The 25,099-nt window shown below is 43.6% G+C and overlaps 2 protein-coding genes across 4 annotated transcripts in view; one reads left to right on the top strand and one right to left on the bottom strand.

Annotated features, from left to right (window-relative positions):
• Positions 1–933, top strand: part of COPG2 (COPI coat complex subunit gamma 2) — a 126,110-nt gene extending 125,177 nt beyond the window's left edge. Inside the window, exon 24 of one of the 2 annotated variants that reach the window (XM_032483343.1) lies at positions 369–933. In XM_032483343.1, the coding sequence (XP_032339234.1) occupies positions 369–499 (131 nt within the window). In that variant the 3' untranslated portion in view covers positions 500–933. The remainder of the gene's footprint in view (positions 1–368) is intronic. The other variant, XM_032483342.1, reaches the window with a different exon arrangement.
• On the bottom strand, positions 887–19,645 carry MEST. 2 transcript variants are annotated; one of them, XM_032483345.1, is made up of 12 exons: positions 19,545–19,645; positions 10,574–10,728; positions 8,693–8,772; positions 8,210–8,287; positions 7,941–8,077; positions 7,711–7,769; positions 6,571–6,611; positions 5,933–6,003; positions 5,575–5,676; positions 4,120–4,196; positions 3,163–3,226; positions 887–2,242 (listed from the first exon to the last, which is right to left on the bottom strand). In XM_032483345.1, the coding sequence occupies exons 1-12, from the start codon at positions 19,547–19,549 to the stop codon at positions 2,125–2,127; spliced, it is 987 nt and encodes a 328-aa protein (XP_032339236.1). In that variant the 5' UTR covers positions 19,550–19,645; the 3' UTR covers positions 887–2,124. The 2 variants fall into 2 exon arrangements, with proteins under 2 accessions (XP_032339236.1, XP_006180084.1); XM_006180022.3 differs by lacking the exon at positions 19,545–19,645 and adding an exon at positions 14,019–14,299.
• Positions 19,646–25,099: the final 5,454 nt, after the last annotated feature.

Genomic DNA, 25,099 nt, shown 5'->3' with positions numbered 1-25,099 from the left:
CATCCCGTTATCTCACTGTAGGAGTTACAGTTTGCAGCCCCATCAGGATGAGTAATTTGCATGCTACTCTTAGCTCGTTCTTTTAAGATGTCTGTTTGGCCTGAAACACTCAAATCTCTCCTTCAGCTATCAATGCCCCCACCTTTAAGTACTCTGTACCAATATTATTGAATACCTTCTATGTACCTGGTATTATGGGAATATAAGAGATTAGAATTTGTATATAAGATTCAATTTCCAGCATAAGCACAAATCTCTAGAAAAGCTAGACTAAAATAATAGAAAGGAAATGCAGGCAGAGTATGATAAATTTCATTATTCAGAGTGTTTTTGAATTAACATGGTTTTCCTCACTTTTTTTCTCTCAGGTATATACAGAGGTGGCTGTGACCTGTTGGTGAGGTCCAGGCTGGCCTTAGCAGATGGAGTGACCATGCAGGTGACTGTCAGAAGCAAAGAGGGAACACCTGTAGATGTTATCTTGGCTTCTGTTGGATAAGTTTTTACTGGGCGAGATGAAGCGGATGTCAGTGGGCACTGTCAGTGGGCTTTCAGGCCAGTGCAATGAATTTCCCAGAATCATACTTCTAAAAATTAATGACTTTGGAGAAGCAAATTAAATGTTTGGCCCTGAGCCAGCAGATCAAGGAAATGTCTGTCCTTATGCATGTCTTTCTGTTGTTGTTCCTTTTCCTTTTTATTACACTCAGTCAGCTTTGGTATAATAATAACAGCTTTGGGTGATCTTGAAAATCAGATACTATCCTATACCCCAGCTGCTTAACTTCATTATATTCTTTAATTTAATGTGTATCTGAAAGCTCCTGGCAATGTTGGAAAGCTTTTATCCCAGAGGGGTGGTAGGGGAGGGGGAGCCAGAGTCCACTTTTGTCAAAATTCATTTTTATTAATGGAAAATAAACACTTATTCCAGATTCAGTTGTTATACTTGAAGTTGTTAATAAAAAAAATTTTAAATAATTACTTAATAATCCTGTTTTTAACTAAGACAATGAAACTGTGGCTTTAAAAAAAAAGTATTCAGCACCATTTGCTCATAGGCCTTTCAGAATTTGTTCTTTAAGTTTCTGGAACTTTCCTGTGTGTAAAGTACAGGAATGGCTGAGCTACATGAGGAACCCTCTCTGGGACAACCAACGAGAAGTTAAGCAATCAGTATACATTCAGCCTGGTAACTTGGACTGGACAACGATCCCCTCCCCTCCACTCTAGCTCAGGAGGGACATTTCTAAGCACTGAGGTATGAAGAGTCCGACTGTCATTAGCTGGAAAGACCAGTCCTAGCAGCAAATAACAGTAAATCTCTGGCACAGATGCTGTTGGTCCTTAACGTCCTGTGATTTTAGGAAATTCTGTAAATAGTTTGGATTTAGTTCAATTTATTCAGAAATTAAACATGTTTAATAAGGTTAAACTGCTCTGCCAGAGTAAATGTCTGCTGGTTTAGTATCCTTATAAAAACGTATATATAATACATGTAGGTAAATCATAGTCTTAAGGTATACTTAGAATACTGCATTACTTAAACTACGATCTAACAAAATGTCTACAATTAGAAGCAGCTGCTGAAACTAAACCCAAAGTTATGACAAGGGAGACTCACTCTCACTTGAAGGCGTGCCGCTTAGAGAACTTAAAAAACCACGTGCCCTTAAAGCCATTCAAGGAGAGGTTAAGGACACACCTTCTCCTCATTCTTACACTAAATATAATTCCAATCAGGTTGGGCCAGAAATTAGCATTTCTGAATATTTCAGAAAAGTCCACAGAAGCATTTCAAAGACTTATGCAAAAGCACGTCTGTCTGTCTTCTTTCTACAAAAGTGATTAGTGGTGCTCATCAGAATTTCCTAATACCACAAAGACAAGGGCAGGTCCATACACTTGATCAGATGTCAAAGGAACAGAAAGTGGACTATTAGGTCACCCTTAGAGCTTCTGCTGGCTTTTTACTACCTGCTGTTCACCAGTGTGAGTCAGGTGGACTTTTGTGAGAGAATAGTGTCTGGTGGCCAGGACCTCTTTTGGGCATTTCTTCCTAAGTGGAGTACACAACAGGTAAGGGAATGGGGGAGGTAATACAGGGAAGCTACTCTTTCCAGCTCAGAAGGAGTTGATGAAGCCCATATATGCATTCAAGAAGCCCATGGGATCCTCTAGCTGTGGATAGTGGCTAATGTGGTCATCCAGAATCGACACTGTGGACCGCGGCAGCGTTTTCCTAGTGGAAGAGAACAGCACGTAGGTAAACTTGAGGCTGGAGGGAGGGGGAGGGATGTAAGCCAGTGGGCAGCCCTAGTAAATGCCCCTGCGGACATACCACACTGGAAGGAACCACAAAGAGCTTATTCACCTTCTACTTTGGAATTGTATCTTAGGCAGATAAACCCGCCAATTCCATTTACGACGTATACGGACTAGTTTTTAAATGCTCGTATTCCAACAGACAACAACTTGAAAATATAACACTTATGCAACACATGTCAAAGCAGGATGACTTCCAGCTCCTTAGAGAAGCATGAGGCATCAAACAAGTAGGCCACTTAGCAACTCACTGTCCAAGTAAAGATAACAAAAGACCTTGCTTAACCTGAGGTGAGAGAAGGTATTTTGTTTAAAATTAAATGCAAGCTGTTTATTACTGGGTTGTTTCTACTAGGCCATGTGAAGGTATGGAACATTTTTATGTGACATAGTCAAGATCTCATATTCCGACACCTTCCGAGTAAGTACCAAAAGAGAGTAACAACCAATAAGAAGGCACTTTTCCACAGCTCAGTCTCCCCAGCAGAAACCAACAAGTTGGCTTTACAATCAGACTTAAGCAAACATTTCTTAAAGTACATCCACTTCCATTCCTTGGTTCACATGATAGCTTTTTCTTACCTGTACATCTCTGAATATGTAGTGACCATGATAGTGAAAACAGACTCTATAAACCAAGAAAATGTATAACTGAGTTTCTTGATCTTTACATTATGCAAGAGTAAGATTCCCCAACTCATCCTTTTATTATGTGTTTCCTGGATGAACAGCCAGTGAGTTCAGAGGAGACTAGAGCAACAGCCCTCGACAGGCAGTCCTGTTCACCACCGGCAGGCTGAGGTACTAACAAAACAAAGACCCCTGGGGGAGACTCACCTGTACAGCTCCAAAAACTCCGGATAGGGATTCACCGGATCCAATGGCCCATAGATAAAATGAACTAGGAAGGGGAAGAGGAATGAATTGTTAACAGCACACATCTATTCTCCCGCTCCTACCCTAAAATTAACTACCCCTGCAAAAAATAGATTTTCTTTAATTTGGTAATAATTGAGTAATAACAGAAAGCCTAGCTTCTTTCAGTAAGTAGGTTCTGAGAACAAGCCTTAAAATTAGTCCACTTGGCACTTTTTCTTCCATAAACAGCCACTCAGCCCCTCCTCCATCTCTTCTGTGCCCTGGACCAAAAGGAATAAGCCCCAGTTCCAACATTCTCTTTCTATAAATCCAGAATACTGTCATTCTTGAAGTCTCTCTCTTCAGTTACAATTACCCTTGAAGTTTGAAATCAACCAATAATATCGTGAATGCTAATTACGTTGTGTGTGACATAGTACAATGAATTTCTTTTTAAACCCGTTAAGAATGAAGAGACAAGTGAGCAGAGACCACCTATAGCCTCTTGATTAGTAATCTCAACAGCCAGCCTTCCCAGCAGTTCAGTACTGAACATGGCAGCCGCTGACAACACACAGCACAGAAACCAGTCTAACTCCCACTCCTGACAGAGACACTAGCTCCCTCTGCAATAGGCGCTCCATGTTTCATATACTTCACTTGACTATGCAGGTCACTGGTGTTCCAGATGTTGGGAACAGGGTTGCCAGATAAAGGATGGCCAGTTACATTTGAATTTCAGATAAATAATGATTTTCTTTTTTAGTATGTCTCAAATATTGCACAGCACATACTTACCCTAATTATGTATTTGTTGTTTATTTGAAATTCAAATTTAGCTGGGGTATCTTGTATCTTTACTTGCTGAGTCTGGCAGTTATCTTAACCCCATCATCCCTCAGTTTTCCTATCAAGAGATAATATAGAAATACTCACTGGGAATAGTTACAGAGGCCAGAGCTCCCACCCAGCGTCGTCTAAACTTCTTCCTCTGATTGATGTACTGCAACAGACTGTAGGACACGAAAGTCAGCAAGAGTAGAACAAGAAACGTCTATTGTTTGTTTATAGGGATGCAGAGGCCTGACACGAACCACAAGGAACACAATCTATGTTTTCTTAATCCAGAAGCAACTTGGCATTCCTGGGATGGCCCACTTAATTTACTTATTTCTGTAAACCTCTGGAGTAAATCACCATGTGGCCATGGCAGTGACCATGCCTCCTATCAGTGTAAGAATTAATGGTTCTTTGTGTTTATTAAACAGGGAATGAGATCTGGGAAGGCTGGAAGTTACTCTGGATTATATGTGTCTAAAGTCTGGGCCTAAAGTCCAATTTTGACTCCACTACTAACTAGCACTGTAACTCAAAAGTTGTTAGTAACACAAACACATGTCTTTCACCTCAGTTTCCTCATCTTTAAAATAAGAGGACTGAACTACATGATCTCTAAACTGATATCCACCTGTAAAATTCTCAGTGGAGAAGTTCATGAGCACAAGGCTTCATTTTCTGCATTTCATCTGACTACAGATAAAACGGAGGAGGATTCCTCTTCCTACAGTGTCAGATGTCATAGCTACATTGTAGAACTCAAATTCATGTATTCTAATCATTCTGCCTGGCAACTCCAGGACAGTTATTTTCGTGAATTTCAAATTTCACCTCTTAGAAATGGTATTTACCTTTTGGGAAACATAAGGGAATTTTAAAAGAATGTTTTGTTTGTTTTTCAATTTTTTTGTATTAAAATGAATCCTTAAGGATCCCGTGGGAGTTAGGGGTGGGAGGGAGGAATGGCTCCCTCGACCTCCCAATTCCTATCAAAGCCCTCAGTTAAAACACTGGAAGCAACACTGACCCAGCTGGCAAAAAGACAGGGCCTTATCTCAAGTAGTTAAGGATACACCATCTCTAGGCCCCTCTGTGAAAGCAGCTAGATGCTTGTTTGAACCAACACATGGGAATTATTTGTACAACTGCCCTTCTCAGTTGCTACAGAAAAGACATGAAAAAGGAAGCGATTTGTACTTTGAGAGGCATTAGGCACCTTTCACGATTGTGATTAGATGTTCTGAAGCATTTACTATTGACGAAAGGTCCAAAGACGGATTTACCAGAGTCAATCGGCCAGTTACAAACTGAATTAGCATTAGAATTTGCAGCTGTTTATTCAAACTTTTTGTGCCAAATGGCTTCGGCTCAGAGCTCACTCCATTCTCAGTTTCTTTCTTCTTAGAAAGTACAGAGCATGAATTTTTGGTTTGCCTCATAGGTCATCACCAATCTTCTTAGGAGAGGGAGAGCCAGCAAGAACAAGCAGTCCCACATCGTTCCCCACTTCCAAAAAAGCCTCTCTGGAAACCAAAGCAGAGGGTTATTTCTTACCTGTCGATAACCAAGTTGCCGTCATTGTTGCGTATCCCTGCCCACATGTCCCACAGCTCACTCTCAGAGGGTCGGGTGTATGGCCCAAAGACTGGGGTGAGACTAAATGAGTCCAAAAAAGCAGAAAGATAAGTGTGAGAAGAAATCAGTATGTCAAGTACAATTGGAACCTCAGGTCGTGTCTGTCTGACCCTTGTCCGACCGATCTATGGATTCCTTCTACTACTGGCCTGGCAAGTGGTCAGCACCTTTGCTTTCAATATCAAACTCTTAAGATTTGGCCCAGAATTTTAATGGCAGCGACATTTCAGCACATTGTTCGCAGGCTGAAGTGAATCAGTCTCTGACAATGACTTACCCTCTAGAGAACACGAAGAAGTTCATCAGCCGCGTGAGGATGGGTGACAGCATGCCTCCATCTTTGAGAAGCTGTAGGTGTAAAAGTAAAAATCAAGACTCCAGAAAAGAAGACAACCAGCCCGGAGAAAAGGTTTTATACTAGAAGAAGTAAAAAAGAAGTGTAGCCACATCTTCTACTCAAAGGTTTGATCACTGGCTTTCAGTTTTTTGTTTTGCCTACCCGAATTCTTTTCTCTTGGAAGACAAATGTATTTCCGATTCCCTTTAAGGTTACATTTCTGCACTTCACTAAGTCCCAATACTAAAGTCCCAAAGACTTTTAACTGATATATTCAACTTCAGACTAGGATCCCCATTTGTTCAAACATGCTAATGACACAAATCTTTAGATAGCGGTATTTCTCCAAATACATGTTGATCTCTTATTCTCAGAAATAAGGCTTTATTCATCTAGGGGCCACTTCCACTGCTTTATTTGCATAAGAAGGAAAAAATTAACTTCATTAACATAAATTCATGAAGAAATGTTTTTAACTACAGCCCATGACAGCAGGTATGACCCTTATAAAGGTTCTAGTATTATTTATGTCAATATAAATCCTAAAAACTAAAGATCTAGTCAGTGGAAGAACCAACCTTTTGGAGAAGGAGAGGACGGTGAGTCTCAGGAAATATACCTGCAGGAGAAGAGACTTAAGTTAGTCATTTACTAACAGTTTTAGGCCAAACACAGGTCCATCATCAGAGACTATCCACCCTATTCACTGTCATCTTAGGGGCTTTTACTCCCAAAAACAGAATTACAAATAAAAACTTAGTGCTGTTTATTAGTAAAATGTATTACTCCTCCAGGGAATTCTGTGTCTAACAGGTCAAATTCTATCCCCCTGGGATTCCTTTCCCCACTGTAGAGAAAGGGGAAAATATGTGCATGGTCATCCACACTGCCGATGACTAGACTCTGACCCCCCTTAGCATTTCCTCCCATTCCTCAGAGTACAGACTGTCACTAATGATTCGGGCTACAAAGGAAACCAGAGATTTTTCAGGAAGTGTAGGTCCTTAAAAAAAAAAAGAGTTCTTCATTTACCATTTTTTCCCCCAGAGTCCATGGGAGAAAGCCATGAGCATTACCAATGGAGGGACAAACAGACCCCTCTCCCCGTCTGCCCTTAAGGTATTCAGGGGACACTTGAATACCCATGGACTGACAAGCCAGGCTCAATGGCAGGTGAAAACGAACATCTCCAAAAGGTCTCATCAAGGGTTCACTAACTTCTAACTGAAACTTGGCACTGCTGTGAATTAAAGAGTTTATGAAACAAAGCACAGCAGCATTTAGAAGCACCTGTGGCTTCCTTTCAACTGTCTGCCTCGCCCACTGCAGTTGCTACAGAGATGGCAAAAGAGCACATGCTCCTCACTACTTCTAATCACAGTTGTTGCCAGACCCACCACACGATCTTGCTGTAAAATATGTTAAACACACTTAAAAAGAAGCACATCTTATTATCACACAGCTTTTTATTAACTTATGTCAATAAATCAGTTATTCATTTTATTTTCTATATTTTAAAACATTATTCTGAGAAAGGGTCAGTAAATTTCATCAGACCACCAAAGCAGTTCACGGCACAGAAGAGGCAGAGATCCCCTCGTTTAACTGTGTCCGTTTGCAGTACCATCGGATTTATATCCACTTAGATGTCACTGCCGTATCTGAACGTGGCCCTTCCAGGCTACACCTCACTCTTCCCCCACCTCCAAGGCAATTACCTCCATTTGACAGACAGAGGCTCTTGATGGTAAGTCGACCAGATCGATTCTGCTTGAACCTAAGAGACGAGAGGGAAACACACGGCTCACTGAGCGGACATACGCCAATGCAGAGGACTGAAGACGATTCTGAAGAGGGAACAGGGCCAGGAAGAGCCCAGAACAATGCACCACCCCCATCTTCAATGAGTGAAACATGTGAATCATACAGAAGTCATGGCTTCACTGACCTGTAGAGCAACTCCTGAGCCACGATATCCCCGTAGTCATGAGACAACAAGTTGATCCTGCGGTTCTGGAGCCCCAGATGCCGCAAAAGCGCCTCCACGATGCTGGCCTGCTCGAATATGGAGTAGTGATGCGGCCTCTAGGGAAAGAACAGCCCAGGTACAGAGGGTGAAGTCGGGGGGAGGGGGGGTGTGCAGATCTGTCTGCCAGCCTGACCCTCCGTCCTCACCCACTCCCACCCCCAACACTGTCCTATCTAGATGCGGCTTACCGGTTTGTCACTGAAGCCAAAGCCTAGGAAGTCAAGGGCAATCACTCGATGAAATCTCAGGGTTAGACCTTCCCAAATCTACAAGAAAGAAAGGAATGGTTCGGTCCTTCCAATCCTGCTCCTCCTCTTCTCCAACCTACAGCAGCAAAGGAGTTTCATCCCTATCTCAGCTTAACAAACAGACTTTGATAAAGGGGAAATCTCATGAAACCACAGGCCCACAGATGATCCTCTTGGAAAGTGCTTTATTTCTAATAATTAATCTCCATTGACGGAGGAACTCTAGCATTTTTAACTTGGCAATGATCCCTCCCAGATTGCCAAAGACTTTAACTTCCTTTCAGTAAATGAGAAACAGTTCTACATTTAATCCTATTTTATTAAGCAATTCAAAAATGCAACAGCCTTCCAGTGCTGACAACAAAATCCTTGATTTTTAGATTTTTAAAGGCATAGTTGGACCTAAAAGTCTGATTTCATTACCTTGTACCAATCATAGCTGGATGTTGGAAAGCCATGTAAAAGCACGACTATCTCTGGACTTCCAACCACACCCACAGAGTCTGGGAAGAAGGAGAGAGATCTGTTAGGCCGACTCCCTATAAAAATAACTTTGGAGATATTAAAATTCAAGTAATCTAGTATAAAGGACAAGAAACCTTGAACCAATTAATGAAATTTAAATAACATATTTCTTTTTAAAATGCAAACTTACTGCTTTAGGTAAGAATAGGCATTTGATTATTTTCTTTTATTCTGTATATTTAAAAATTGTAAATATGGTATTTTATAATAACTTTAAATGGAGTAAAATCTATAAAAATATCAAATCTCTATTTTGTACACCTGAAACTAATATTGTAAGTCAACTATATACTTCAATGAAAAAAAAATTGTAAGTAGCAGTTTATATAAAAATACTTGAAGGCAGTCTGCTTACTTTCACCTAGATTTTTTTTAAGTACTTCCCCATTTCTCTCTTTATTCTGTATTAACATGTAAATTCTTTTTCCACAGTAAAAAGTTTCATAGTTACAAGGATATATTCATAACCTACAAACTATAAATTCTTTGTACCTTATCACTCACAAAAATTTTCTAAAATAAATGAACTTTTCCTTAACCTGTTGAGCACCTCAGTTTATGCCATTTGTCCAATACTTTTATTTCTCAAAGAGGCAACTCAATCTAGTATTAAAAGGGTAATGCTCAATTATTGCAAAATTCTAACAACTATTAAAAAAGGTTAATCAATATAGACATGGGAACATTTGTTTAATGCATAAAAATCTTTTAAATTAACCAAATATTTAAACAGTAAGTAGCCTTGCTAATAGTATTAGATTAAAACTGATACATTCATATACTGCCAGTAGCATGAGAATTTCTTAATGAAGTTTACAAAAATTAATTTACAAGCAATTAAAAATATTATATACTTTAGCCTAGGAGTCTTATTCTTGAGAATACATGCAAATACAATCCATGCAAATAAAATCATTCCATTTACAAGTAGTACAGACTGAAAAAAGTAAAAAAAAAAACACATATATGAAGATTTTCCCTCAAAATTAACTATTTAAAACATTGAAAAACTGGAAACCTAAATGACCAACATAAAGAAAATTATATACTTACTTAATCGAATATAGCAAATGAGAGAAGGTCAGGAGCAATAATGAAAAACGGTTTATGACAAACATTTTTCGTTATTGCTCTTGACCCCCGCTCAAAAGAAATCTTTTCCAATCTCGTTTCTCAGTTTCTTTACCTATAAAATGAGGTGAATAGCACCAATCTCCAAATACTGTTGTAAAGATTAAATGAAATAATGAAGGTTGAAAACGCCTAGCATATGGTAATTACTTGATAAGCAGCAGACATAACAATAACTATTACCAAATTAATTTATATAGAGGTGTAAGACAAATCACATTTAGTTATGCATATAACAAATAATCTTTATAGAAAACAATACAATGACGTCAGGGATGCGGGGAACAGAACCAGTGGCAGCTCCATCTGTGAATACTGTTTCTACCACCTGACGCTAGGGGCGCTCAAAAGAGCAAACCAGTACTATCTATCAGTACAAATCAGGCTACAAAGAAAAATTACATGAACAAGTCAGTCCACGGAGACTGGAATCTCAATTCCACCACCCTTCCCCTCCCAGCAGTTTTCTTTGAGTTTTATTGCATCAGGTTAAGGAGGGGGATTATCCATTCCTTCAAGCGCCTACAGGAAAAGGGGGTTTCCCCTCCATCACCGAGGGGCAACGGAGACCAACGGGCACAAAATAAGTACCTCAGTGGGACCCACAGGACCTTTACATGCAGAGGGTTCCAAGAGTCCTGTTCTTACCTTGGTAGAAGATGCGCAGTCCCTTGTAGGTAAAAAACTTGCCTGACGACTTCCATGAGTGAAGAGCAGGGGAAAGCTGGGGGGGCGGGATGTGCAGATAGGCTGCAAGCAGGGGTACGGCCAGCAGCCCCACCTGGACCCACCACTCCCTCATCCTGTAGGAAAATCAGACACCAGGGTAAGCAGCTGTGTGACCCTGCACACACTTCTACAAGCCCCTGGCTGGTAACACAGGTAGGGAATTTCTGTATCACATGGTGACTACCTTGTCCTCCACGTCAACCATGGCAGAAACCTTACCAAGGAGAATATAAATGCACTCTGCCTGCTATGGCAACCACCATATTTGCCCACCAGTCTAATTTTAAGGAAAAAAAACATTATTTTAATATGTAATCTTCCCCCTCAACTTCCCCCAGCTTTAACCCCACAGCCCCTCCCCTTGTGCTCTTCGAAAGACCTGCTATAGAGGTTTTATGTAAAGTAAAAGGATGATAAGTTTTGTGCATCTTTTCTTTAGCTTTTATCAAGGCTTGGAGGGGTGCGGGAGAGTGCAAATTTCCTCCATATTTACTCTAAAAGCTCTACCACCTACCCACTGCCCCCCCACCAGTAAAATGTTTTACATATATGTATATTTTTTATATTAATGTTTAAAAAAACAAAGATGCATTAACACCATATGTCCTTAAGCAGAGAGCTACTCTTGATTTTTCAATATTTATCAACCCTCTGACTCCAGTGAAGCCTCGTTTGGTACTGGATTTGAGCTGAGAAACCGCTCAGGGTAAAAAGTCTATGAGAGTAAGACTGCAGGTGCACCGTATATTCCAATATAAGCAGCTTTGTCATGACCCTGAATATCTGATCTCTCAAGAGGTCAGGGCAGAAGATTATATTTCTGCTTTTCTTAGCAGACTCTTGAGGAAGCTCTCATTTATTTAATTTCTTAGGACTCCCCTTCCTCCCACCTCCCCTCCCCCAAAAAAGGGCAGAGCATCTGGGAATTGATTTTGTTGGGGGAGGAGAGCACTAATACACACACCCAACCTTCCCATGCCCAGGACGTCAAAGTTCCACATCAATTTATTCACAATGACAAGGGCTAAACAGGAATTAGAAACAATTCTCTGTTTCTAGCCTGTGACTCCTGATGGTCACCAGGGAAAGAATTACCAATAGAATGGAAGTTTCTCTCAAATAGCCAGAATGGAAATACCTTCTAAAACTAAAATAAGGGCTGTCCAGAACACAGAACTACAAATAAGGGGAATTAATGGTTAAAGTCCCAGTGGAAATGCCTTTGTGTCTGTACACACACCCTCTACCATATTACCTGTAATCTGGCCAAGATCCCTAACAAGCTAATCCAGCTCACGAAATATTTATTTATTTCAGAGTTTAAAAAAAGAACAAAAGTAAACCTGTGGTTTCACGTCATTTAGAAAAACTCAGTTCCTTTGCCTATTTTTTAGGCATCACTAGAGCAGTCTTTTTTCTTTTTTTTTTCCCCTCCAAAGTACCTACCCACAAAACAGACCTAGTGATTTGGTTCTACCTTTCAAGGTAGTATTAAGAAATTATTTTTAAAGTGCCCCAAAAGTGATCATTATATCACAATATTCACCCTATAATTGTAGCAGGCTACATCCCAGTATCTTCTTGAAAGATGAGATGACAAAAAAGTATTAGGTTTAAATTATCGTTTACCAGCGCTATCTGTCCTGTACTTCAGCTAATACCTTTTCACCTGCATATTTCATCACTCCTTATCTCCCCCATACTTCTTATCTCATTCATTCCCCATTCCAGCCGAATATCTGCAATGACTCAGCAGAGAGCCTAGGAGGGGATAATAGGGGAGCGAGCAGCAGGAGGCTCCCGCGCTCCCAGGGTCGGGGGTGGGAGAGGAACACACTCCTCCCGGAGTGGGGGGTGGGAGAGGAACACACTCCGCTTCTGGATACCCTCCTCTCCCCGCACTTCACACCGTCCTTCCCTTTCACTCGAGGAGAGCAGAGGCAACCCCTCAGGAAGTCGCCTTCTGTCTCAATTACCTCAATAAAAAATGCCCCTAACAACATTTTAGGGCTTTTAGTAGGGAAGCAATCAGGCACTCAGTAGGCAAAATGGATTAAACATTTCATGACTAAAATGTCCATTATTTGATGAGCCCTGAGTCAAGAGTATAAATTCAGCAAACCTTCCGGAAATTAATGAACCTTTCCGAGCCTCTATTTCTTCATCTTGTAAATAGGAAAAATACACTCAAATCTGCATACTTTACAGCATCGCAGTGAGGCCATGAACTACTTTGTAAATAATTGCCAACAATTTGTGTGTAACATTATGGCAGTTTGGTCAAATCATTCTCACTTGGGTGCTCATTACTAAAATGTCAAAAAATACTTACGCCTCGGTGGTAAGACACTGTTAAGTTCTAGTCACACCTATGCGGTTAACTCACGCCACAGCGACACCAGGGTCTTTAAATCCTAAATCGCGGCAGGGTAATACCCAGGTCTTGAAATCCTAAATCACACCACTGCAACCCGGGGTCTCGAAATTCTAAACCGCACCAAGGCGATGCCGGGATCTAGAAACCTTAAATCACGTCAGGATGATATCCGCGATCTCCTAAATCACGCCAAGGTGAAACCCGGGTCTAGAAACACTAAATCGCGCCAAGGCGATGCCAGAGTCTACAAATCCTAAATCGCGTCAAAGAAAACCCCAGGTCTAGGAACGCTAAATCGTACCAAGGTGGTGCGAAGGTCTAAAAATCCTAAATCACGCCAAGGCAATGCCGAGGATCTAAAAATCTTCAATCGCGCCAGCGCGATGCAGGGTCTAAAAACCCTCAATCACGCCAGGGCGATCGATGCTCGGGTCTAAAAATCCTCAATCACATCAGGGCGATGCCACGGTCTAAAAATCCTAAATTACATCAGAGTAATACCAGTGTATAAAAATCTGAGTCCAGAAATCCTCAATCGCGCCAGGGCGATGCCGAGTTCTAAAAATTCCAAATTACATCACAGCAATACCAGGGTCTAAAACTCCCAAGTCACTCAGGGCAATGCTGGGGTCTAGAAATCCTAAATTACGCAGGGCGACGCCAGGGTCTAGAAACTCTTAATCACAGGAGAGCAATTTCTAAATCGAAGTCTAGAAATCCTAAACCAGGGAGATCGGGCGTTCCGAACATTCTACTGTCTGCAGGCGACACATCCCCTCCCAAGTAGGTAGGTAGAGCGGGCTCAGAGGACAGATATGCACGCTCCCCGATCCCAGGAGATTTTCCCTCCACTGCAGGAGTCATGGTCTGGTAGCCCCAGTTCGGACCAAGTCCCACGAGCTAGCCCGCATCCAATTTGGGGACAGCGGCTCCAATCCAACCAGCCACACGCACACACACACACCCTGCGCGTGCCGCGGCACCCACCTGCGGAGGCGATCTCGGCGCACCATGGTGGCGTCTTATCCCATGCCGCCTGCACACCCGCCGGGAGCAAAGGGCGCGCCGCAGCACCCGCAGCCGCGCAGGGTCGGCCGGCAGCTGGGCACAACCCACAGCTCGCGAGGGCGGCGCGGCCGCGGCAAGCCGCAAGCAGCTATCGGGGTGTGCGCTGCGGCAATGAGCAAGGCGCGGTTGCCGCAGAGGAGGCGCCGCCCGCCGACAGGCGCCGGGATGCGCTGGTGGCCGCCGCAGCGCCGAGCGAGCGGGCACCGACTTTTAGAGCCCACCCGGGCCCCGCCCCTGACCCGCCCACTGCGCTGCAGTGCCCCTCCTGCGGCAGACACCGCCCCTCCCCGCAGCCCCGCTCTGCCGCGAGGGTGAGGCGCCCCCTCCCACAGAAGCTCCTGCGGGGGCACCTTCAGGGGTGTTGACCCCTCCCATCACCCCACTGCTAGCTGACGGCCCCCAACTCTAGCCTCAAGTTCTGCGGCAAAAATCCTCATCTGGCAAGTTAATGCCTCAGGAAAAGACCACAGACCCCTGAGACCCCAACACTCCCCTTAGACCACCCATAGGCCCCCCAGCCCCAGAGGTGGACGCTCAACCTCAAATACGGTGGACCCAAGGCTGCCGCTGTGGCACCCACGCCAACAGGGGCTCTGAACTGCGCGAGTGGCCAGGCCAAAGCAGCGGTCGGCCAGCGCCCAGACACCTAGGTCCTTAACTACGGGTACCCACCAAGGGCACAACCAAGGGCTAGGAAACGACAAGCTCGACTGGACCTACAGCCCAGCTAATCAGTGATTCATGGGGGCAGCCACTCTGGAGCAAAAAGGGCCAAACTTGCGGGAAGTCTGGGCTTTCTCGCTCGGCCGCCGCAGCGCGGGCCCCTTTCCCCTGCGGCAGCGCAACGTTGCGGGCAAGCCAGAGCCCGGCCGCAGCCCTCCCGCGGCACCCGCTCCCAGCACCGGCCCGTCCTGCGCCAGAAAGAACAAATGGCACGATTATGAGACTAGAGCTCCCTTTACTTATGTAAGATTGAATCACAATGTGAGGGCCCCAGTGGTACAGAAAAGGGAAGGATTTTTTCCCCTTCATCTATAATCCTTTAAAAAGCATCTATTACGCCTTTAAAAAGTATAGAGAATCACAGTGTCTGTGCTCGTCTTCTGGCTGTAAATTGAAATTCTGACGAACGTGCAGGCTGCGGCGGGCGAGCCAGGCAGCCCGAGCAGGGCCGGCTCCCTCCAGCGGGGGCGCTGCAGGCCTCTCTTCCGCTGGCGCCCGCAGGGGCCACCCCGCTACTCCGCTCCTCCAGCGCGGGCAAGCAGGAGTCTGGACATCTGGGCAAAACGCCGGGCTGGGCGAGCCCACCGGGCACCTCACAGCGCGTCAGGGAGCTGAGGGCCACCAACCAGACATAGAAGAAACCACCATTTATAAGCGTGTCACCAAAATGTGTGGCGCGGTCCAGGGTACGCTTCTATTAGTCTCGATTCAGAGGGTCATGAAACCAATGTTTATTTAGCACCTCTTGCGCCCTAAGGACCAGGGACGCAAAGACGAAGGAGAAACAGCCCCTGGCTCCACAGCAAGATGCTGACCATCCGGTGGGGATACCACCCAAGAACTGTCGCTGCTTAAATTTCCCCTTTAATTTCCTTGCAGCATTTTGTGACAGGTCCCCCCCCCCCAAACATGCAAGCCCCTCAAAGGCTGAGCCCAAGCATTATTCACCTTTTGTATCCCCAGAGCCCGCCTCGGCGCTGGCCACAAAGCAGGCCCCTAATAAATACTGCATGAATAAGTACAAGAATTTGAGGGCGCACAGGGGAGGAAGTAATTAAGGAGAGGGGGGGAAAGGGTTGTCTTGAATGATGAATAGACATTTACCAGAGACAAAGAGCATTCCAACCAGAGGGGACCGGATTCGCGAAGCACTGGAGACCCAGGACCGCACAACCTTTGGGGAAAACTGCAAGTCCTTTGGGTTGGGGCGCTGACAGGGAAAAGATTAGGCTAGAAAGAGTACTTCATCCTAAGGAGTTTGCAATTTGTCCTAAGGAAAAAAGAGAAGCCACCGATAGATTTAAACCCTTTATGGCCTTAATTGGTTACTTAACGAAATTTAAATTACTTCCCTTAACAAGGGGAGGATTACCTCTCTTTACTAACCACCATCTTTTAAGGGCTGAATTAATTACTTAACAAAATTTAAATCGGTCCTTTCAACAGAATAAAGACTTCCCTATTTTAACTATTAATAACAAACTCGGCATTATATTTTTTTCCATATTTATTATCAGTGGAACCTGAGTCCTACGAACAATTCCGCACTTTCATTCTCACCAGGCCAGAATCACCAACCTCCAAGATGAAGGCGATTTTGTATTTAATGGACTGAGTGCTCACAAAGGATCTTATTCTGAAAGCCCGGGAATATGTCCACCCACATGGAAAAAGTGGGCAGACAGGAGGGAAGACCCCTGGGGGGAGGGCCGGGAGGCGGAGGGATCAAGGGAAGCTCTTGAAGACAATGGGAATCCTAAGTCAACACTCAAGAAAAACCCTCCTGGACAGAGTGCTAGGAAAAACCTCCTTGGAGAAGGCGGGATAGAGGTTGAGAAGGACTTCAAACCCGCAACTCGTTTAGGCGAAGGAAGCGTTCCTATTTGGAAGAACCTTCCAGCACAGAGGCAAAAAAGTAGTGGATACTATGAGTGAGATCAGCCTGGCTAAGGCCTGGAGAAAATGCTAGCGAGAATGCCCCAGGAGCCAAACAGTTAATGGGTTTTCTAACTGTGCCTGACTTACAGAGAGAAGCTTCCTCCACGAGGGGAGAATCTGGCCCAAAGTATAAAAACCATTGGAGCGCCTGAGAAAACATGTAACCGAACATAAATCCAAAGCCTGCTTCTGGCTGGCACTCAGCGCACCCTTTCAGTTCTTGGATACAAACACCACCCTTGACCGACAGCACATGCAGCAGCATTCCCTCAAGCCGTAGCTTATCATACATTCCTGTCACATTCCAATTCTCACACAGTCCCACATAATAAGGCCTCAGATTTACGCAAAGGTGAGGATAGAAAGCTTCGCATTTATCAGCTCATCGATGTGCAACAGCGGTGTGAGATTAGCAGGGCTGGTGCCACGGGTTCAACTATCCTATTTTTCGAACCCCAGTTTGAGACCCATAATATGACAAACACAAGGATATTTATAGAGAAGACAGGACAGAAGTGGGACTGCCACTTTCAAGCGCCGTAATTATCGATTCAAATTAACTAAAGAAGTTCAAGATGGGGGAAACCTGGTTGAACAGCAGCACATAAAGAGACTCAGGATTTTAGCCGACAGTGAGTCAATGTGATATGGCTCCAAAAGAGCCACTGTCGACTGTAGATATAATTAAAGAAGCACCCAGAAAAAGCTAATCCTGCTCTATTCTGCTAGTTGGACTTCACAGAATGTATTTTATTCCACAGAGCAGATATTAAGAGACACATGAACAGAAATTTGTTCAGAGAAGATCGACTCAAATGCTTTGCCAGTTCTGTCACTGAAGGTGTAACAGCTCTCATATTTTAAGCTCCTACTACAGCATAAATCTTCACCCAATTTATCCCTAATTCTCATAATAACTCGGCTAGATGAGTATTTTCATCTACATTTTTCAGAGAAAGATACAGCAGCTCAGAGCACTGTTAGTATGTGATGGGGCTGGGAACTGAACGCAGATGTGTCTGGTTCCAAAGCTGGCGTTCTTTCCACTACCCCACACTGCCTCCCTGTTTAAAATAACCGGGCATGTTTAGTCGGAAGAAAAGAAGCCTTGTGGAGTGAGTGGAAGAAGGAAATGTGTTAGCAGTCCTCAAATATTTGTGGAAGCAGCATTAGACATTTTATTCTGTACAGCTCCAATGAGTGCAAATTGTAGAGAAACAGATGTCGATTCAACATAAAGAATTTTCTAACAGTCGGGGGTGTCTAGAGAGACTGGGTAGCTCAGCCATTTTGAAACATGACAAGTTGGCGTTCACTAGGAGTCAGATGAATGCAGGAATGACCTTAAAGGTCTTTTCCCATCTGATAGAAACTAAAGCTCAAAGAGGTATTAAAACTTGACCAGGGTGACCCCTCCACTGAAGGGTCAAATCCACAACAAGATCTTCCCTGGTTGTCCCTCAGCCCAGAGCTCTTTGTACAACATGCTGTTTCATGCTGAGGGCAAGAAAAACTGAAGAAATTATCCATACAATCACATCAACCTCCCTCTCAATCAATTTAGCCCATATATCCCCAAAGCAACTGGTGTCTTCCTCTTCAAGCTCATTTTTGGGTAAAAGTCTTCGGCTGAAAAAAGAGTTCAAAAGAAAAGTGGGAGAGGAGAGAAGCAAGGGAGCTGAATAACCCATTAACCAGATAAGATAAACTTCACAGACAGCTAGCTGTTTCCAGAGATAACAGTATTGCCGGGCACCTCTAAAGTATCTTTACAAACCCAGTGCATTACTGGGCATATCCCATAATCCCACGTCTGGTACTGTTCTGCTGTTCCACACCTGGTGTACATCTTACACACTCACAGAGATAAATAGGTTGAAGGATTCGAAATAAAATCATATCTTACATTTTTATAGCTCTTTACCCTTTCATGTGTAGTATCTCATCTGATGTTCACCACAGTCCTCTAAGGAAAACAGCTTTCTTTCATACTGACAAGCAATTTCCTAGTTGCCTAGGTAAGAAAGGGCTACAGCCCACAACCCACTTTCCTTTCTTTTTTTCAACTACTTTCCACATTAAATTATCCCTCCAGCCTGGATGAGTCAGCCAGAAGCAGGTGTTTCGCTTCTCCTCGATTTCTATCAACACCTCACACCTTCAGCTGTCCTCCCCCACCGTGCCCTCCAGTGTCCCCACCCTCGCCACTACAGCAGAGCTTTGTCCCGAATCCCGTTGCTACGCACTCGCTGGGCGCAGCCCCGCACTGGCCGCGACTCCGAGCGAAAACCACCCCGGGCCGGCGCCGTGCGGCCGCGCCCCCCACCCCTCTCGCCCGCGACACTCGCCCAGGCCCGAGTGGCTGCGACCTTTCCAACCACCAAGGATGTCCCAGAGCGGCAAGGCACAGCCTCCCGGGAACTCGAGACCCGTTTCCCTGGAGGGCTGGTCTAGCCGACTGAGTGATTCAACGTGGGAAGGGGAGTCAAACCTCGGGCGAGAGTTAGGGGACTTTGTATTCTTCTCCGCCCCGAGGTTCTGGGAGATGATGACCGAGGACCTAGCTCGCGTGGCCCTCGAGTGGCGCGCACACCTCTTGCGTTCACCCACCAACCCAGCGCAGCCCAGCACGCCCCAGCCTGTCCTCGCGGCCTCCTGGACCACTATTACTCAAAGTTTGGCCCCCAGGATTGGTGTGGTCCACGCACACTAGCCACATACCCACTCATCGGGTGGGCTGGGAGGGTGAGGGTAGAGGGCCACTCCTTCCCGCCTGTCTCCTACCTCATTCAGGTAAGACCTGGGCTACAAGACTCCATGTTTGGGGGACCTGGTTGCGCATGCGCTCCCTGCGACTGGAGCTTCGCCGGCCCGGTCTTCAGGGAAGACCCGGCCAAGCCACCGAATACCCGGCTCTGGGCTAGAGCGTCGCCACCTCGGCGCACCGGCCCCTCGCCCCCGAGCCCACCCTGTGCTGCAGCTTTCTCCCTGCCAGGCGTGAGCGCCACCTATTGTGAAGGGCATGAAATGGCAGGCCCCGCTTTGAATAAAGGATTGAATAAACGAATACACTTTTATACGGCCTAATCTGAGTACTTTTACATGATATAGCTGAAGGCCAAAGGAGTGATATTTTGATAGTTATTAAGTCGGCCGAGATCTTTGGCGAGACTTCCACATCTCAGACATTACCCTAACTTCATAGTTATTCTCAAGACTCCCAAATCTATGTCTCCAACCCTATCCTCTACCCCAAACCTTAGATCCATGTGTTTGCCTGTCTTCTGTTCTTCTTCACATGAATGGCACACACACATCTTCTACTCAACAAGGGCCAAGTTAAATTCACTACCCTTTCTCTGTCTCTTCCTTCCCACACTACAAACTGACCTCCCCCTTCCCCGGAACCTGTGCTTCCTTACATTTCTCTATCTTGCTTAATGGCATCGTTATCCACTCCAGTCTCCTACACTCAATCACCAATACCTGTGGCATAATGGAATGAGGCTAAAAAGCCAGGCAGCCTTGGGTACAAATCCCAGCAAGTTCCCTCCTTCCCCTTCCTTTTCATCTTACCTCCCAAGTATCTTGAATTCATCCAGCCTCTCTACCCTTTCCCCTTGCTCAGTCCTCATTATCTCTCACCTGGACTACTGCCTCCTAAATGGTTTCCAGGTCTTCACCATCACACCACTCTAATCTATCATTCACACACCTGCCAAAAGTGATTTTTCTAAAATGCAAATCAGATCACACCTTTCTTCTTAAAACTCTTTACTGACTCCTGTTTCCAATGTTAAATCCAAGCTCTTTAGCTTGTCATGCAAAACACTTCAAAATCTGGCTGTTTCCTTCCTCTAGAATCTACCTTCTTACCGCTCCCACCTCACCTGTCCCCCTTCCCCCAAACTTCATAATCTGACCAAACTTTGCTAATTGTAGTTTCTCCCAAAACACTGTGGTTTCCATTCTCAATGCCTTTACACGTGTTCTTTCCCCTACCAATTACGTTCTTTCTCACCTCGGCTACCTAAAAAATGCCATTCCTCAAAACTCAACTTAGTTGTCACATCCTCTTGCAAGCTTTCCCCACAACCTTCCTACAGAAATATCACTCCCTCTGTGCTACTTCTGTCCCTCGTACAAACATTTGTTGACCACTCTGTGCTAGACTCCTTATGTATATTATATTATTGAATTCTGATGATGATGCCATAAAAGAAGTATGATCCTAATTCTACCAATGAGAAAACTGAGGCTTCAAAAAATAAGGGAGTTCGCCCAAGGTTGCAGAGGTGGAGCAAGAATTTGAACTTAGAAATGTCTGCTCATGTTCATCTGCTCATCAGAAAGGGCTGTAGAATTAAAATAATTGGAAAATAACAGGTCATCTTTTAAAAGCATTAATGCTTACAGAATCATTTTTTAAAAGAAAAATGCACAGATACTCTTCTCTAGTGGATGGAAATAGAGGGTTCAAATTTAAACTAATGGTATAGAAGGAAAATAAGTATTCTTGATGTCAGGCTAAAGAAGAAAACAGTCTTGCTATTATTCTGTATAATCTGTTCTTATTATATGAATATTTTTGCTAAGGAACTGACATATTGTAAACCAATTATAAGTAGATTTTTTCCCCCAAATCCTTCTGGATTAGTGGAGGAAGAGAGATCTAAATTGAAAGGGTCACCGTAGAATGTTCAAGAACTTGCCACAGATGGGGATACCAAGATACCATAAGGGATGTATGAAGTCTAAATGAGTTAATAAGTGTAAAGAAAAGAGTTGCTGGCACAGAGGGAGCACTACATCATTGCTATTGCTATTGCTATTATTGTTGTTGTTGCTATTATTAAGAATTTCAATAGCTTCCAATCCAGTGGTAAAGGTAAACACAGAAGCAGTGTAATGAATGAACTGCACAACTATGAACAGAAGTCAACGGAGTTCCCAGAGTGGGTGGGGGTATCTGCCAGGGAATTGGGAGAGGGGCAGGGAACAAGACGGCATCAGAGCTCATATGACTGAGAATGGAGCAAGTTGCTGGAACCAGAGCAACAGCACCCAGCTTCTGCAGAAACATTTTCTTTGTTATTGTTGGCCAATCTTTCACTACTGAAGGCTCTGTTTCTTAGAACCTCTGGTATTTAAAGTTTCCTCACTATTCCAAGCACTCTTTTGCCTCTGGCCCAGCAATGGGTCCTTGGTCACTGGGCAAAAGAGCAAGACTTTCACCCACTTGAGAGTATGGAGGAGGGGGGAAGAGGTGACTGAAGTTTACGATGGGGTGATCCAGGACTCAAGGGACGCTCAGCTGCACCCAGAAGTCCAAATGGGATAAATAATCAAGACTCCAGGAGGGGAAAGCACATTCCCATCCCCCAGGCTCCAGTCCCTCCCCAGCAGAGGGGAAACAGATGGGCACAGACTTAGTGATGTATGCACTGAACAAGAGGGAAAGGCAGAGGCCGTCATCCAACTTGGCGGGCACTGCCCAAGAAAGCCCACCTTTTTCCTCCCAACCCATGCCAGGTGTCTAGCACACTAACCCAGTGTTTCCCAAGCCAAACGACATGGAAGGCTGCTTAAAAGTCTACATTCTTTACCACAGGCCATTAACTTTATATGTAGGCAAAACATATTTATGTCCCTCCTGTTCTTCAATAAACAGAGTAAAGAAACTGTCTGTGGGTAGTTCACTCTGCACCAATGAATCGAGGGCAGCTATTCTGATGGGAATAACTAATGAGACACATACAGGGGGAAAAAAAGTTAAACATTAAACAGAGGAACACTGTTGGTAGAATTAAATAGATACAACTTTTGGGGGGAGGGCATTTTGGCAATAGCTATTAAAATTAATTCCACTTTGCCAAATTTATCCTATGTGCATACTCCCTGACATGTGTCCAAGGATGGACAATGCTGCATTATTTGGAAAAAAAATTTTAAACTGAAAGCAAGCTAAATATCCATCTATTAAGTGCAGCTTATGAGGCTGTCTAACATGTAACGCTTTTCAACATACATGAAAAAACAAGGTTCAAAACAGTAGGTATATTATAATCCTACTTGTATAAAAACATATGTGTACCATATAAATACCTATATTTATATTTATAATATTGACATATCTGTATATGTATTAGAAATCTCTGGGAAGAACCAGATGTGGGAAAGTAGCAGCTTAGGGACAAATCTGGTCTACAGGAAGATTTGTTTATTGGGTTTTTTGTTTTAAATTTAAATGTGAATGCGTTTAGAAAGGGCTCACATGGGGTCCTCTTTACTCTCTATTGTCTTACACCCTTCAGTTCCTCCCCCCTCCCCCCCATTGTTACTTGCCTGGCCCCTAAATGCAAGTAAGGATAGACTAGGCATTTGGGGGGGTAGATGGAGGCATGCTTTTCGTATTTACTTTCCACTTCTGTTCTATAAGCAAACATGACATTTATGACTTAAGGGAGGGTGGAGTGGAGACTGATATCTTTGCTTGTCTGAGAGAAGAAGGACTAGAGAAAAATAAGGATCCTGAAAGAAGAGACACTGATCTGGAAGCTATGGCTACAGTTAAGATAAGAAGCAAGCAGAGTCTGAACTAGCCAGTAACAGCAAGGATGAATTGTGAAACCCAGATTTGAAACTTCTTTTAAAATCCCTTATCAGCCACTGCAGTTAAAGGAATGTACCGGCTCTCCTTTCTTCTTCCTTCTTCCCCTGTCATGAAAAATTGCAGCCTGTGGTTTATCACATGAGCCTCTGGGCAGGGCTCTGTTGTGCTCTGTGGGAATCCAGCTCTGCTCATAGCACTCCTGGAGAGTCTCATTCTCCTGTGCCTGTGAGTTAATTTCTTTTTCTTCACCATGTTGGCACCAGATGTACAAAAACGCAAGAGTCTACAGCACCAAAAGTGCAGCAGAAATCAAACTTAGATGTGCCTGGACAAGGTCTACCAGATAGTACTGTCCTGGCCTTTGTCTACCTTGTAGGATCAGCAGCCTCCACAGTTAACTTCGAGATAATATTATAAACGCTGCAGCCTAGAAATGAAAGTAAAGCTTTACCTTAAAATAAGAACAAAGAAAACTTCCAAATGAAACATTCTCTTGTTTTTGGCAGCAGCTAAAAGACAGCCTGGTGTTAGAGTCCTGGATGCCATACTATGCTCTTTCATAAGATGAAAATTCTTCAGTTGAATGAAATTATTTCTCTGAAAAAGTTTCGTTGAATGTGGGTTGGTATCTCAGGGACTTTCTCGTCTGCAGTCTGAACAGTGGTGAATGCAACATGGTGTTAACCTGGGGAAGGTGGGCCATGAATAAAGACAGATCCGTGAAATACTCCTCTTTTTGTGGGGGCAGGGGAGCTGGTTCATATTAAGAGAGAGAGAGAGAAATCAGAGGTTTTACAATCATGGAAGGGGTTATGTCTCATCTTCGATCCATTCAACCCATTGCCACTGTTTCTGTCCCATGACATTATGACTGTCAAGACATTCAAGTCCTTCAGCGCAAATCCACTGAGTTCACACAAGGGTCCCAAATGACCATCAACTAATGAACGGATAAATAAAATGTGGTATATGCACACAACGGAATATTATTTGGCAATAAAAAGGATTGAAGTACATGACACATGACATACCATGGATGAACCTTGAAAACATGATGTTAAGTGAAAGAAACCAGACACAAAATACCACATATTGTATAATTCCATTTCTACAAAATGTCCAGAATAGGCGAATCTATGGAGACCAAAAGTCAATTAGTGGTTGCCTAGGGCTGGGGGAGGAAGTGGGGAAGTGGAGTGATTGCTAATAGGTATAGGGGTTTCTGTAGGGAGGCGGTGAATAGTCTAAAATTAATAGTGTTGGTAATTACACAATTCTGTGAATATACTAAGAACCACTGTATATCTTAAATAGATTAATTATATGCTATATAAAGTATATCTCAATAAAGTCATTATTAAAAAATAAAAGGAAGAAAAGCTGTATAACAAGAAAACATTAGTTTAAGCTGAAGTGGTATAATATTTTTTAAAAGGATTTTGGAACAAGGAATATTACCATGGATAATGATTTCACAGAAAGAAATCAATTCATCCAAAAAGAGAAAATCCTAAATGTGTATGCATAAAATGATAGAGATTCAAAATAACTTAAGCAAAAGCTGATGGAATTAGAGGAAGAATAGACAAGTCCACAATTATAACTAGGGATTTTTATGCACCTCTCTTAGTAATTTATAGAGGAAACAGCAAGTTAGAATATGGAATACTGGAACAACAATATCCATCAACGAGAACTGTCATTTAAAGAAAACTCCACACAACAA

The sequence above is a fragment of the Camelus ferus genome, chromosome 7 (assembly GCF_009834535.1).
Source record: "Camelus ferus isolate YT-003-E chromosome 7, BCGSAC_Cfer_1.0, whole genome shotgun sequence".
Lineage (NCBI taxonomy): Eukaryota > Metazoa > Chordata > Mammalia > Artiodactyla > Camelidae > Camelus > Camelus ferus.
This window is presented reverse-complemented; position numbering and strand designations above follow the sequence as displayed.

Coding starts and splice junctions, on each gene's coding strand:
- MEST (XM_006180022.3), bottom strand. CDS start 14,044: ATGGTGCGCCGAGATCGCCTCCGCAG. Junction 8,078..8,209: donor TTGGCTTCAGTGACAAACCG/GTAAGCCGCATC, acceptor TTCTTTCCCTAG/AGGCCGCATCACTACTCCAT. Junction 2,243..3,162: donor GAGTTTTTGGAGCTGTACAG/GTGAGTCTCCCC, acceptor CTCTTCCACTAG/GAAAACGCTGCCGCGGTCCA.